This window comes from Lontra canadensis, unplaced genomic scaffold (assembly GCF_010015895.1).
Source record: "Lontra canadensis isolate GAN:19392208 unplaced genomic scaffold, GSC_riverotter_1.0 scaffold49, whole genome shotgun sequence".
Taxonomy (NCBI): Eukaryota; Metazoa; Chordata; class Mammalia; order Carnivora; family Mustelidae; genus Lontra; species Lontra canadensis.
Genome location: NW_022631043.1, coordinates 1770172 through 1786222, shown reverse-complemented (window position 1 = coordinate 1786222; position 16051 = coordinate 1770172). Strand labels below are relative to the sequence as shown.

The following is a 16051-nucleotide window of genomic DNA, read 5'->3' as shown; positions in this document are numbered from 1 at the left end:
TGAAGGGGGAGTCGGGGGGGATGACCCATAGAGGCGCCGGACTCTGGGAAACAATCAGGGTTTCAGAGGGGTGGGGGGTGAGGGGAACAGGGCAGCTGGGTGATGGGTATTAAGGAGGGTATTAGATGGGGCGCCTGGGTGGCTCAGAGGGTTAAAGCCTCTGCCTTCGGCTCGGGTCATGATCCCAGAGTCCTGGGATCGAGCCCCGCATCAGGCTCTCTGCTCAGCAGGGAGCTTGCCTACCCCCTCTCTGTGCCTGCCTCTCTGCCTACTTGTAATCTCCGTCTCAAATAAATAAATAAAATCTTAAAAAAAAAAAAAAAAAAGGAGTTTCAATGACAGAAAAGGTAATACCGTTCACTTTATGTCTTCACTTTCAGGGATCGGTACTGCAGGGTCCTCAGGGTCCTCAGGGATCAAGCATTTTACAAAAATGCTCAGCTCGGGGACACACCTCCTTGGTGAGCACCATAGCTGTATAATCCTGCTCACCTGTGACACTCGACTGAGATGCTCCGAAGGCACGTCACCCGCCACCTGCACACAGCCGACACGTGACCGCCCTCGTCCGGGATCAGTGGCCAAGCCCCATCAGGTCCGCCTCCCTGAGAGCTGCTCGGGAGCAAAGGCGCCGAGCCGGGTACCCTGCTGCCCGCCGCAGAGCTGTCCTCTCACTAGAAATTCACCGCAATCCTGGGAAGTCAGGGCATGAGCAATCCAGCTGGAGAAATCTCCTTACGTGACTGTGAGAGCCCCACAGAGACTCAGTGGCACAGCTAGGACAACAGTCCACTGATGCCAAACCGCAGAGCCACCGCCTCTGCGCCGTCCCATCACCACCCGCCCAGCCTTCCACAGGCTGCCAGAACACTGGTCCTTTACTGCCCTGGACGCCCCGTACCAGTGACCGCCCTTAGGAAAAAGCCTGAGAGAGACCGCGTGGGGCCTGCCACCTCCCGACCCCAGGGGCCTCGGCCTCTGCGCAGCCACGCTCCCTCCCTCCATGGGGCTCCCCGCTCGCCATCCCCCTGGACTGGAAGCTGAATTCTGTACAGCCCTGGGCTCCCAGGCAGGGCTGCCGTGTCCTGTAACTCTCAAGCAAATGGGACCCCACCGCCACACCCTTGCCATGTGGAGCCCACACCGACTCTCGGAAACGGCTTCCAGAGGACGAGCCTCAGTCTTGCTCTGTAAGACGTGCCTTCACTAAAGCTCCGCCAGTGCTCGCGGCTCTGTTTCAACAGACGACTGGGGCAGTGCTCGCTGAGCTCCCTGGAGCGGGGCGTGTGGCACAGGCTAGACCGCACCGGTGGCTCCGGTCACAAGCGCAGCGACACCAGCATGAGGGACAGCGCCTCATTCTCCCCAGTGCTGCTCCATCTCTACAGCCCCGGTTACGTAACAGACACAAGGGCTGAGGAGCCAAGCTCCCTAAACATGAGCCTCTGCCCAAGAGTCACCCGAATTAGGCTTCGAGCACAGCGCTCCCGTGAGAAGTGTGTTGTGAAGCGGACAGCCCCACTGCTCTGCACACCTGACTTAGAGCGTCTGACAGACTACACCCAAAGGGACGGCTTTAATGAAATTAAGATGAATCCAACCTGAATAAGCTCCCAGTATCACCCCTCTGTGCCCTACCCAGGGTCTAATTTCTCCCTCTCACGGAAGTGTCCGGGTAGCACAACCTGAATCTGGGTTTCTCGTTAACCAACTGGGGAGAGAGAGAGAGAGCGAGAGAGACTGCCGCAAACAGATTCACCTAACGACTCTGGGTCTGGCACCCACTGTGACTCCCACTAGGAATACACACGCCAGTGCTACATGGTCCTGCCCTCAAGAAACCCGGCCTTTTCATTTACAACAGCATTAAAAAGAATGTGATAATGGGATATATTCAACAAAAGTGTATGAGACTTGTACACTGAAAGCAGTAAGAGATCGCTGAAAGAAATTGTGAAGGGAAGACGCCTCGGGTTCCTGGGATGGAAGACAGCATTGAGACATCAGAACTCCCCGAAGTGACCTACAAATTCTTCCCAATCCCGATCAAAATCCCAGCTGGCTTCCTTGGAGGAACTGACATGTGGATCCCAAAATTCACAGAGAAGCTCAAGGGACCTGAAATAGGCAACACGATCTTGAAAAAGAAGAGCAGCGTTTGAGGACCCACACTTCCCGACTTCACAGCTTACCAGGAAGCTGCTGTACGCAAGTCAGTATGGTCCTTGTGTGGGAGTGGCTATCAATCAATGGAACAGAATTAAAAATCAAACCTTATGCAAACAGCCAGTTACTTTGCCACAAGGATGCCAAGACTAGTGGGAGGGAGGAGAGCGCGCAGTGAGCAGTGCTGGGACAGCGGGGTCTCTGCCTTCGACCGAGGAACTTGAACCCATCTGCGCACGATGAAAATCAACTCAAAATGGATCAAAGACCTAAAGGTACAAACTGATCCTAGAAACTTCCTACAAGGAAACAGTAAAACTTTCTGACATTGGCTTCGGCTGTGTTTTCCATGACGCGATAGCAAAACCATGAGTGATCAAAGAAACAATGGACAAACGGACTTCATTAAAATTAAAAACTTCTGTGCTGCAAAGGACATCATCAAGAAAGGGAGACGACCGCCCAGCAGAAAGGGAGAACATTTTTGCAAAGTGTGTATCTGATAAGAGACTAGTATCCAGGATATATAACAAACTTTTACAACAGAACAATAAAAAGAAAACAAAACCCGATTTAAAACTTGGCAAAGAATTTACATGCGTGGCCAATAAGCACGTCATCATCAGCCATCAGGAATGAAGACTGACACCGGCATGAGGCAGTTCACGCCCAGCAGGATGCTCATAATGAAAGCATGGACAGCAGAAGGCATCCAAGGGGATGGGAAGATGTGGGGACACTCACATGCTGCTGTCCATATGACAGTGTGGCTGCTCAGGAGAAGAGTCTGCTGATTCCGCAGAAGGTCAGACACGGAGCGACGGGATGACCCAGCAAGTCCCCCCCAGGTGTGCACACCCAACAGAACTGGAAACGTGTGTCCTCACAAACACGTACATGTCGGTGTTCACAGTAGCTTTATTCAGAAACACCCGAAGGTAAAAACGACCCAGCGGCCATCAACTGACGATAGAACAGCAGATGTGGCCTAGACACGTCCAGTGGGACCCACCTCCCACAGGCGTGCTTGGCCGGCGACTACGGAGACCGCTGAGACGCCGCCCCGGCTCTGGCCTCTGGCTGCATTACCAAACCGTGTGATTGAAGACACGTCGCTTTAACATCCAGTCCGTTTTCAGGAGCTCCTGGGGTAAGCAGCTTAGAATTCCCAAAGGCAGTAAGCGTCTGTGATTCTGTTTATGTATTTAGTTATATTCTGCCCCATTCTAAAAAATCATCTAAATCAACTTTTTAAACCCAATTGAGCAACAGTAACAACAGGAAGACGAAAACAAGGATGGGGAGAAACTGGGGATGGAACAAGCGGGGTGCGGGGCGGGCGTCAGGAAAACGCGAGCGGCGGAGGAGGCACGCTTCCGTCAGGGTGACCCTCACTCTGACAGCTGAGGCAGGACGAACAGACCACGAGCTCCGGGGGCCCCGGTGCCCCCGAGATGCAGAGATGCCCCCGCAGCAGCGTCGGCCCGCACGTCCCCACGCGGCGAGTCCTGAACAGCCCCCCCACCCCAGAGCGCCTGCGCCAACCGCACCGCACGCGTGGGGCTGCGTGGGGTGCCTGCTCTCAGCGCCCCCTCCCCTCACTGTACCAGGTCCAACGCCAGGGCTGGGCCAGACCCCACAGCGGGGGGGCGGCTCCTCACCAGAAGCCCAGCTGGTGGCACAGCAGCCCCCTCGGTCCCGCTGCCCCTGCCCCGCCTGCCGGCTTCTCTACAGCCCTGACTTCCCGCCTGGAGATTTCCGTCTGTCCCTGCATACAATCACGCCCTACCTTGTTCGACCAGACATTTCTCCGTCCCCTCTCTCCCTTCCCTTCTCAGTAAGGAACCCGACGTCCCCCCCTCCCCACACAACCGCTTCTTTCTTTGCCGGGACCATGACCTCCCCACAGCCGCCCTGACAGCCGGGACTGACACGTCTCGGCCTCACCTACGCTGTATCTTTACACGTCCCCCCTCTACTGTAAAGAGCCTTTCCGGGATCTCCCCATCGCTCCGGTTGGGAGCCGCACCTGACACACAGTCCGAGGTCACAATTACTGTGCGCGTATCTACCAGCTTTTGCTGGGCTTCATCAAGGAACCGCAGCAAGAAGTCTGAAGAGGCTACTAGGAACTGCACAGAGCAGCCCGCACACTCTCTTCAAATGGCTCTGAAGAGAAAATGAACCAGAGACAACGAGGTCACAGCTTCTAGTCGAGAGACTCATGAGCCACAATGTTCTTAAACGGCCCGACTCGCTCGCGAACCTCGGGGCGGCAGCAGCGTTGGTGCTGGGAAGCACGTGCTCCTGCCTACGCTCTCGTGGCTGCTCAGGGGCGGGGCTTCGCCGAGCCTTTCAAAGAGTTTCTTACTACCACTTGCTCTAATTGTCACCTACCATTTCCTGCAAAAGTAGTTTTTCAGTAAAAGATTACGATACTTCAAAAATCAACTCAAAATGGATAAAAGACTTAAATGTGAGGCAGGAAACCATCAACATCCTAGAGGAGAGCACAGGCAGCAACCCCTGTGACCTCAGCCACAGCAACTTCTTGCGAGACACGTCGCCAGAGGCAAGGGAAACAAAAGCAAAAATGAACTACTGGGACTTCATCAAGATAAAAATGTTCTGCACAGCAAAGGAAACAGTCAACAACACTAAAAGGGAACCTTCGGAATGGGAAAAGATCTTTGCAAATGTCTTATCAGATAAAGGGCCAGTATCCAAAATCTTTGGAGAACTTATCAAACTCTATAGCCGAAAAACAAAAAGTCCAGTTAAGAAATGGGCAGAGAACATGAAGAGACATTTCTGCAAAGAAGACATCCAGATGGCCAACAGACACGTGAGAAAATACTTCCCATCCCTTGGCATCAGGGAAATACAAGTCAAAACCACAGTGAGATCCCACCTCACACCAGTCAGAATGGCTAAAATTAACCAGTCAGGAGATGCCAGTTGTTGGTGAGGATGCAGAGAAAGGGGACCCCTGCACTGCTGGTGGGAACGCAAGCCGGTGCGGCCACTCTGGAAAACAGCGTGGAGGGTCCTCAACAAGTTAAACAGAGCTACCCTACAACCCAGCCATCGCATTATTAGGTCTTTATCCAAAGGATACGAACACAGTGATCCAAACGGGCACCTGCACCCCAGTGTCCACAGCAGCCCGACTGCGGAAAGAGCCCAGACGCCCATCGAGCAGTGAACGAATAAAGAAGGTGCGGTGTGCGCCTACAATGCAGCACCACGCAGCCGTCGGAAAGAATGAAATCCTGCCATTTGCAGTGAGGTGGACGGAGCTAGAGAGTGTTATGCTGAGTGAAGGAAGCCAGTCAGAGGAAGACAAACGCCGTAGGGTTTCACTCACATGTGCGGTTTGAGAAAGAAAACAGATGAACATAAGGGAAGGGAGAAAAAAGAGAGAGCGAAGCAAATCATAAGAAACTCTTAAAGACAGGGCGCCTGGGGGCGCTCAGTCGGTGAAGCGTCTGCCTTTGGCTCAGGTCATGAGCCCGCATTGGGCTCCCTGCTCCTTGGGGAGCCTGCTTCTCCCTCTGCCTGCTGCTCCCCTGCTTGTGCGCTCGCTCCCTCTCTCTCTCTGTCAAATAAATAAATAAAATCTTACAAAAAGAAACTCTTAAATACAGAGAACAAACTGAGGGTCGATGGAGGGGATGGGCTAGACGGGGGATGGTATTGAGGACAGCACTTGCTGTGATGTGGTGTGACAAGCCAGTGATAAATCACAACATTCTACTCCAGCAACCAATACTGCACTGTATGTTAACGAACAAAATTTAAATTAAAACTCAAAAACAATTTTTTAATAAAAAAATAAAAAATGAGGGGGCACCTGGGTGGCTCAGTCGGTTAGCATCTGCCTTTAGCTCAGGTCATGATCGAACCCCACATCGGGCCCTCCGCTCAGCGGGGAGTCGCTGCTCCTTCTCACTCTCCCTCTGTGATCGCTCTCTCACTATCTCTCTCTTAAATACATAAATAAAAACATTTAAAAAATAATAAAAAATGGAAGACGTGCATCCCAGCCCCCGGGAGTGTTAGGGCCTCGGGTCCTCACAGGCCCTCCCCCTGCCCCAAGCACACGCCTGCCATCCCATGGCTTCGGGCCTTCTCGGTGCCCCCGCCCCCCACCTGACAGTGACCCAGGCAGAGCTGCCACAGGGCAGACACCACGACAGTCCCGGACAAGCACAGCTCATCTAAACCAATCCTCCCCGCGGCCAGGGGGCTCACTATTCTACCAGTTCTCACACTGAGACGTAGCGAGAAGGACACAGTGATTGTGCTGCAGGTCCCGCGGCCACTAAGGGGCAGGGCAGGCTGTGGGCCCAAGCCGGGCTGACCACCCTCCAGGCCTGCAGGGCCCCGCAGCATTAATGCCCACGAGGACCACCCCCCCACCCGTCGAGCCCCTGGTCTCCGCGCTCACGAGGTCTGGCCCCAGCCTGCCTATGAAGTGGCTTCCCCTCAGGAACAAACCGCCCAGGGCCCCGAGTGACCGCCAGGTCCCCACTCGGAGTTTGTGCAGGGCTGTTTCCCTCACACTGAATGGCCCAAACGCTGCATGATTTTCCTCTTTGTGGTTTATTTGCCTGTACTGGGTTCACCAGCTCTCCTGTTTTTGTCTCTCCCTTCAACGTCTTACCCGCGCAGCAGCACCCCTTCCTGTCTGAACTGGGGACTCCCTGTGACAAGGGGCCTGATGGGCAGTGAGGTGCTTCCGGAGAGGGAAGGAGGCACAGAGCATCCACATCACCTGCCCAAGGGAGTGATGCCACAGCCCCTGTGCTTAAGCATTATGCTAAAATATTGACTGTAGCATAGATACCGTTATAACATGTGTGAGGAGGACACACACCAACCCAAAGACATTCATTAGCTCCAATTTTGTTTCTCTTTTATTCCTATTTTGAAAACTAAGAATCTCTAGTCAATATGGCAAAATATTCATGTGTCAAATCTGGATGGAGAGGCCCGAGTGTCTCATTCATGTTTTTTATGTGTCCACAATACGAAATGACTCTAATCTCTCTCCTCTCTCCCAATCACGACCCTCCCTCTCGCCTGAGGCCAGGCCCACATATCCAACAGGCTTTCAACTATACCCACAACTGAACCCATCACCTTTCCCCCCAAAGCATCCTCTGCAGCTTTCCCTCTTAGAGCACAGCACCAGCAAAATCAAGCCAGAGGCTGGGCGGTGGTCCCGCTGACCCTCCCCACAGTCCTCCACTGTTCCCTCTGTATGACCCACACGTGTGCACGGTCCGCTCCCTCTCCCTGCTCAGCAATCCCCAGGTGGAGTATCCGTACTGCCCCCTGACCTTCTTACTCAAGACAAATGTGATCAGATTGTCCCGTGCCTGGAAGTCCTTTCCTCTAAAACCTACCATGCTTAGTGTACGCTGTAAACCCTTGCCCTGGCCAACAAGCCCTCCAGCCCTGACTCGGCCCCTCTCTCAAGCTCCCCTCCAGCTTGTCTCCACAAGTTCCGGTTCCTCCCAGGGAACTCGCTCTCTCTGATTTCAGACTGACTCCTGCTGAGCCATCTTCCTGGAATGCTCGGATCCCACGTCCTCCTCTCCTGGCTATCTCCTACCCAACCTTCCCATCCCAGCTTGAACCTCACTGCCTCAGACAGCCCCGGACCCCACACCCTCCCCCACCACCAAACTAGCTTCATTTGCCATTTGCCACATGCTCCCTACCCCCTTTTTCTCACGCACTCCAGCACCGAAGGTCTATCTTGGCTACGAAACCGTCAGCTCGTGGAAAGCAGCTGCACCCCTCCTTCCCAGCCCTAGAGCAGCCTGTGCCCAGCAAACAGCGGTGCTGTTACAGTCACCTATCCCGCTCCCTGCCATGGGTCCGTAAGCAAGCTGCTGGACGTTGGAGACTTGGTTCCCCTGCCCATAAAAATCCAAGTGATGTTAGCCAACGTCTCAAATCTTTGTTGACCAGCAGCTTGCATTTTGCATTAGCAACCTATAGCTAAGAGCTCTATCGATTCCGCTGTAACAAATCCTATCCGGACGCAGACTCAGAAGCATCTGCTGACTGCCCGCTGTGTGACATCAGCGACCTGCACAGGATGACAGATGGCAGTCACATCCCAAGTGACAAGACTGAGGCAAGAAGACCAGAGCTGCTTCAAGGTCACAAAGCTGGCAAGTGGTTTCTCCGATCAAGAAAAAATTTTAAGGGGAAAAAATGTGGGATTTTGAAAGGAAAGGCTCATCATGTGACGAAGGAGACGGAGGAGCTGTGTTAGTAGGACAGCGGGTGCTGGCTGCGGAGCTGCCACCAGCCACACCGAGCCCCGGCGCCGCCGTCGGGTGGGCTCGTGACGACAGGCTCCAGAGAGCCGCGCAAAGACTTCCGCGAGCAGGATGCACACCCACCTGCCGGAGGTTAATGTAGACGGCGTTCTGCAGAAACTCGGAGGCTTCCATGCTCCGCTTCTGAATGGCGAGGACGCGCACAGCCTTGACACACGCCTCTAACTCAACCACTCCGGCGTTCTTGTACTGTAGAGCACAAAGGAGGAGACTTGTCAAACAGAAGAGACAATAAAGATTCTCTGTCGTGTCATGACACGACACGGGCTCCGGGACCCCGCAGGGCACTTCCCCAAGCTTGGGGACCGAGAGCAGCCCCCCACCGTGGGGAGAGGGGGATAGAGGTTCTGTCGGAGAAAGTCCATCTCTTATGGGGTCAGAGGAGGTTGGCGGACTGAACCTACAAATGCACAACAGCAGGTACTCTTATCAAATTTCACAATGCTGCTGGTGGGTACCTGTCTCCATTTCCACTTACATCTCCTGTGCTCTGAAACAGCTCGCAACCCTCTCACACCTGCTGAAGTTGTGAACGTATCTGACTTTGTGGCAAACACCCTGCGCCCCTGTGTGCCGGCACTTAGTGCTCCACGCCTCTGTGATCTTCTCTCCGAGTTACTTGGCCCTGTTTCTCAGCTCCGAGAGACAGAGGAGATAGAAAAGGCTCCCAGCCCTTCATTCGCTACTCGACGGTGACCCTGGCTAAGTGCTCTCAGGCCTCACCTCCAGGGCTCTTGGCTCTGCCCAAGGTAGCTCCCACCCGGGAGGGCTGCGGGAGGGCTGCATGCATGTGGCTGGGACCCCTGTCCAGAGTGCCCCCTGTCCCCCCTCTAGCCCCCACCCCCCCGCTGACGCTACACTGCAAAACTGTATGCTGGCCGTTCTTCTGCCTGTTTTCTTTTCCACTCCAAACCTGTTTTGTCTTTTCTCCTAAGTACCCTGAGCTGGAGTGATCTTCCATTGAGGAATCGGAAAAACTTGCAGTTGAAGAAAAGGTTTATAGAGGGGAGTCCCGTAGATGAGCGCCCACGGGTGAGGACGTCCCCCACCAATATTGTCGGTGGGCATCACACACTGGGAGTCACCCCATCCCACAACCGCTGTGCACCGAGCACCCCAGAGGCCTGGCAGCCCCACCTGCCCATTTACCAATTATGAAGAAGCAAAGGTCTCGTGCTTCTTACTCAAGTTATTTCTATAAAGTAGACAAAGAAATCACTGTGCTAAGAAGGGCAGGCCTCTATGCTCCCCTCTTTTCAAATATGTGAAATGTCCATAATTTGTGATATATTACAATTACCAGACAGAGTCATAAAAAGAAACTATACTTCCCCAACTACCAACTCTGAAGTCAAAAATCTACCGGTTTTTTGTTTGTTTTTTATGATTTCATCTGTTTACTTGACAGAGAGACAGAGCAAGAAAGAGAACAGAAAGAGGGAACACAAGCAGGGGGACTAGGAGAGGGAAAGCAGACCCGAAGCCAGGGAGCCCGACGCAGGGCTCGATCCCAGAACCCTGGGGTCATGACCTGAGCGGAAGGCAGACACTTAACTGAGCCACCCTGGAGCCCCAAAATCTACCAAGTTTTATAGACCATTTAACAACAACAACAAACATAAGGACTTTATTTCACTGAAATTAAATAACTTCTTTTCCTTCAAAACCCTTAAAACTTCCATTTAGGTGAAAATAAAAGTCAACTCCATGTTTTTACATATTTTATGCGACATTTATATATTTTTAATTATACTACACAGAGATTTAAACTGCAATCATAAAAAAGTTGTTCATCCATTAGTAGAAAGGTATCCACAATCAGTGGGGATTAGGAAAAGAAAGGACAATTTCTAAGGACCTAAATACCTAGTCTTCCATCATTTTCCTGGAACATAAGCTCTAGGACGCAGGAACGAAGCCCCATTTCACTACTGGGTCCTTAGTGACTACCTACTAGCAAAGGTCCCACATAGAACTACACAAGCACTTGGAACTAAAAAAATAAAATTAAAAAAAAAAAAGAACTATACAAGCAATACTTTAAGAGTAAATGAGGGAATTAGCTCATTCAATTCTAAAACAAAAATCCTAAAACAAATTCTACCATTATTTTAGGGCCCAAAATGAGACCTAAAAAAAGTAAAGTTTCTTGCCCAAGATTAGCTAGTAACTGATGAAGGCAGGATTTGAACTCAGGTATGATGCCAAAACTAAGGCGGAAATATCACTCCATTAGGAATAAAGTGACCTTCACTAGAGAGGCCACATGAACACAGCTAAAGGCAGGTGAACACTGAGAACTCTCTCCAGACACTAACTCTCGCAAGGAGGGTCCTCTGCCTCCCAGCCCAGCTATCTTTCCATCTGTGCGCACAAGAAGACACAAGACCTAGCTTCTGGTTCCAATAATGCCACTGTGTGACTCTGACAGTCACTTAACCTCCCTGGGCTTTAGTATCTCTGCTATGGGAAGGTAGGGGGCCACATGTTCTCCAAGGTTCCTTCCAACACCAGTATCTCAGCAGAAGGTCTATGTCTCTAGTCATCTGTTCCAATATGAAAGAATTTCCTTGGCCACAAATCAGAAATCTAATAAAAAATTATTCATGAAGCCACCAAGAGTCTGCTGAAGAGATTTTGCAATCCCTCGCAGGGAATGAAAACCAAAGGTGGTGCTTCTCCCCGTTAAGTGGGAGGTAGCCTGATGAGTGTGTGTGTGTGTGTGTGTGTGTGCGCGCGTGTGCGTGCGTGGGTGTGTTACAAATCAAATACACTCAGATCCGGGAAGTGCACCAACATCCCTGGACCACTCTCACTTCATGGTGGTGGAGGACATAGAAGAGAAAAGAACAGGAGCAAAGAGGTAATGACGCAAATGAGGAAAAGTACAGCCAGAGAGACAGGCAAGACATGCATCTGCCCCGTACATGAGGAGAGGAACTGGTTTCTTCTAGACGTCTTGCTGGACACGTACTCAACCAGGGCAGGAGACGGTGACCAAGTAGAACGAGCCCACCACTGCAGTAGGCACTGACATACACAGATCATTTACCCTGATTAAAAACTCCACGCAGCAGGCCTTCATGTCGCCATTCGAGAGAAAAGAAACCTGGGCTGATCTCCCGCGGCTGGACTGAACTCTGACAGCCTGAGACATGGGAGGGGAGAGTCAAACCCAGCTCTGCCCGACTCCAGAGTCTGCTCTTTCCACTCTTGGAACTGGAAACATCATCTCCCACAGCCACCTGACTCCCCCGCCGAGCCCCTGGCAGACAAGTCTCACATCCTTACTGACATGGAGCTGCAGGTAGCCACTAACTCTTAGTGAGCCCTGGCTGGCGAGCCGGCGTCCACCTGCCGTGCCCACCGGGCTTCGCCCCAGAGGCAGGAGAGCCTGGTCCCTGTGCGCATCCGGAGCCTCCTTCCCTGACCTTACCCAGGTTCCTTCTGCCTCTCTAGCCCAAAGACAGTCACTAAACTGCTAGAATTAGTTCTACAAGCACATGACCTCTCCATTTGCCCACCCACTGACAGAACTTAGCTATGATCACTTGGATAATGTTGGAAACAATTGAAAAGAGAAAAGAAAGGATTCTGGAAAAAGGGCTTATTACTTATAATTTTTAACTAGCCAGTTACAAAATGAATATTAAAACATCAATCTGGGTGCTCGCTCTGGCAGCACATATAATAAAACATCAGTCTGGGGCCCCTGGGTGGCTCAGTCCCTAAGCATCTGCCTTCGGCTCAAGTCATGATTCCAGGGTCCTGGGATCAAGCCCCACATCGGGCTCCCTGCTCAGTGGGAAGCCTGCTTCTCCCTCTCCCACTCTCCCCCTGCTTTTGTTCCCTCTCTCGCTGTGTCTCTCTCTGTCAAATAAATAAATAAAAACTTTAAAAAGAAAAAAATCAATCTGCCTTCCTACATATCAGCTCATAGCAGTTCAAAAATATAATGGCAAAAAATCTCATCCACAAAATTAACAGAAACACGTACAATAACTAGGAATAAACTTAAAAACAATGCTCACGTTCTCAGTGAAGACAACTGCAACTGTACTGCGGAACTTAAAATAAGACGTGTAAATGCAGAGATGTTAACACAGTCTACAGAGAAAAGCAGTTTTGTGAAGATATAAGTTCTCCTAAAAATAATTCAAAATTTATTGCAAACCCCATGAAAATTCCAATGTGGTTTTCTTTTACCTTCTTTCTTTTTTTTGTAACTTGAACAAAATATTTCATAATTCTTTATGAATAATAAAGTCAAAATACTAGCCAAGAAAATCTGGAATCAGAGGAAGGAATTTTAAAGAAAAGAAGACATATTATCATATATTAAATAAATTACAGGAAATAAAATATCATGATGCTAGACTAAGAAAAGAAAATTGTAGAAAGGAATGAAAAAAAAGTCAGGATTAAACTCTAATATATGGGTAAGTGGGATTTCAAATCAAAGAGAAAAGTTATGAATTCAGTAAGTCATGGTAGAATAATCAGATAGTACCTGGAAAAAATAAGTGATATTGCTGTGTCATTATGTACACAAAATATGTTATAGGTAAGGAGGTAAATAACTTAAAATGCTAACAAGAGGGGCACCTGGGTGGCTCAGTCGATGAGCGCCCGACTCTTGCTTTCAGCTCAAGTCATGATCTCAGGGTCAAGGAAACAAGCCCAGAATCAGGCTCCACGCTCAGCACAGAGTCTGCTTGGGATTCTCTCCCTCCCGCTCTGTCCCTGACCCTGCTCAAGGGTGCCTGGGCACATGGCCTCTCTCTCTCTCTCTCATTAATTCTTTTTAAAAATATTAATAAAAAATAATTGCAGGGGCGCCTGGGTGGGTCGGTCATTAAGTGTCTGCCTTCAGCTCAGGTCATGAACCCAGGGTCCTGGGATCCAGCCCCACATCAGGGTCCTTGCTCAGTGGGGAGTCTGCTTCCCCCTCTCCCCCTGTGTTCTCCCCCTCTCTATCAAATAAAATCTTTTCTTAAATAAATAAATAAAATGCTAACAACAGCTAATACGATACTTTCCAGTACTTCACTCTGCCTATCCTCACTATATCCCTCTGAGAGAGGTACTATCATCATCCCTATTCTAGAGTTTTAAAAAAACTAAGGAAAGGAATTTTATTCTATTGTCAGGCATTTCTAAGCATAATACTGAAGGTAAAACCCATAAGGAAAGGACTTACCATATTAAAAACATGTTTTGACCACAAATAAAAAGAAAACCTCATGAACAAAATTAAAGGCAAGCAACATTAGGAAACAGATTTGTAACAGACATTGATGAAAGGTAAGAAGCTAATATCCATAACATACAAAGAGCTATAACAAATCAACAAGAGAAACACCCCACCTTAAATGTATGTAGAGGACACATATGGGTAATTCATATAAGAAATGTAAATGGTAACAAGTCAAAAATGCTCAGTATCTCACTGATAATTAAATGTAAACAATGAAAAGTTACTTTTGCCCATCATAGTGGCAAACACCCTAAAAGGTGACAAATATCCTAATAGCTAGTGTTTGTGAGAGAGCAGATTGTTAACCTTCTTGAAGGACAATATGGCAGTGTATAAGTAAGCCCCAAAAATACCACGCATTATCTGACTCAAGTCCACTTCTAGGGACTATGTCCTTAAAAAAAACTGTTTTCCTTCCCATGATGGCAAACAGTGCTCCGTTCCTGCATATTAGGTCGTTTCAGTCTTCCTAATATTCAGGAACGGAGAACTGGTTAAATAAATAATTCTACTCCTTTTCATTCCCTGTTGGAGAAGGAATTTGAGGAGTAACCTGAAAGCGAATTATGATCAATGTAGAACGTCATGTCCAGTGATTCCCAGAAATCTTAACTAGAATGATCATACAGGCACACGAGAATAGGGGCACCTGGGGGATTCAGTCCATTGAGCGTCCAGTCTGGGTTTCAGCTCAGGTCATGATCTCAGGGTCGTGAGATGGAGCCCCGTGTCGGTCTCCACGCTCAGTGCAGAGTTGACTTGAGGATTCTCTCTCCCCCTCTGCACCTCTCCCCACTGTCTCTCTCTCTTTCTCTTCCTCCCCCTCTGCTCCTGTGCCTTTGTGCTCACTCTCTTTATTGGACAGAGCTCAAATGAAGAAAATCTTAAAAAACAAAAAACAAAAAAGCACACAAGCATGCATGTCCAAAGACGCTCAATGAAGCCAGTCTTCCCAGAAGGGGGATGCGAGAAAGCCCATGCAGCCCCCAGGATGGGGAGGAAGCAAAGAGCAGCAAAGCTGTGGGCTCTGCAGGAGCAGGCAGGACGCGGGGCTCGAGGTGCTGCCTGCTCCCCGCGCGGGGCTCCCGGCAGTCTTGCATGCGCACGAGTAGAGGACCTCCTCCACCTGGGAGGGGACCGTCCACCCTATCTGCAGAGGGCGGAGGCCTGCAGCACGAGGACATCGCGGTGTACCTCTCAGGGAATGGGGAGCGGCGGCAGGACATGCATGGGATGGCCTCATCTCCCTAAAGAAGAGCCACCCACCTGCACACGTGCGTCACGGGCCTGCCGCCCACACGACATCCATCTCGCCAGTCTGAGAGGTGAGGGCCGGGGAGGGGTCCGCTCCCACCAGCTGCTGCTGCCTCACCCCTGCACAGCTGCAGCTATCGTCCTCCGGATGGCGGAAAGTGTATGCGAAATTTAAATTTTTTTTACATCCGGTAACAGGAATGGTGCATCCAGAAGACAGCACACTGGGCACATCATTAGAAAGCAGGCCACGCAAGACTGAACTACAGAGGAACACACGCTGCGCCAAATCAGAGACGCGAGTCTCCGCACAGTGAACACAGAACACACGCCGAGAAGACCAGAAAATAGAAGCTAAAGGGTTAAAGCAACTATCTCTGAGCAGCGGCGCTATGATAGCCTTTCTTCCCCTTTCCCCAAATACTGAATGACATACACATTGTTTTGAATCGGAAATAAAACACGTTTTCAGGCATGTAGTATCCTGTGTTAGGGAACAATACACGAATACTTACGGAGCCAAACAACTGGGAGACACTGTGGTGCTTCCCAGTGTAAACCAGGAGCTCCCGGTTCGAACGACACAATTAGGAAAGGGGCTTATGAAGCAGTGACATCACCTTGCTGTAATAGGAAATGGCCTCCTTATACTTGTCAATTATGTCCTCGGGACTAAGACAGTTCTTAGCACGTCCAATCTCGGAACTGGTGTCGGGATTTATGCCGTTGGTCGTGAGGGCACCTGCGAACCAAAAGGAAGAAAACAAAGAATCTTTTGCTTTTTCTGTCTTCTTTGTTCTTTTGAAAGCAGGGCACAAACAGGATAAAGCTTAAAGACACCCCCCTCTGCAGTTTAAGAAACGAAGCCATTTTTAAATTCCTCCTAGCTTCTATGGCCCCTGTAAGTCTTACCATCAGAGCTTGTGTTAAACGATAATTAGCTCAGAGCGCGCTCCCCTTCCTGAAACCGTCTAGTGGAGACCGTGGGATGCACTGTAGGAAAGTCACCTGTCCA

General features: G+C 50.3%; 1 protein-coding gene across 3 annotated transcripts in view; it reads right to left on the bottom strand.

Moving 5' to 3' along the window:
- Positions 1–16051, bottom strand: part of TRAPPC9 (trafficking protein particle complex 9) — a 509775-nt gene that overhangs the window by 451432 nt on the left and 42292 nt on the right. For all 3 annotated transcript variants that reach the window (XM_032873479.1, XM_032873478.1, XM_032873477.1), the window contains 2 exons: positions 15657–15778; positions 8589–8714 (listed from right to left, as the gene is read on the bottom strand). In XM_032873479.1, the coding sequence (XP_032729370.1) occupies positions 8589–8714; positions 15657–15778 (248 nt within the window). The remainder of the gene's footprint in view (positions 1–8588; positions 8715–15656; positions 15779–16051) is intronic.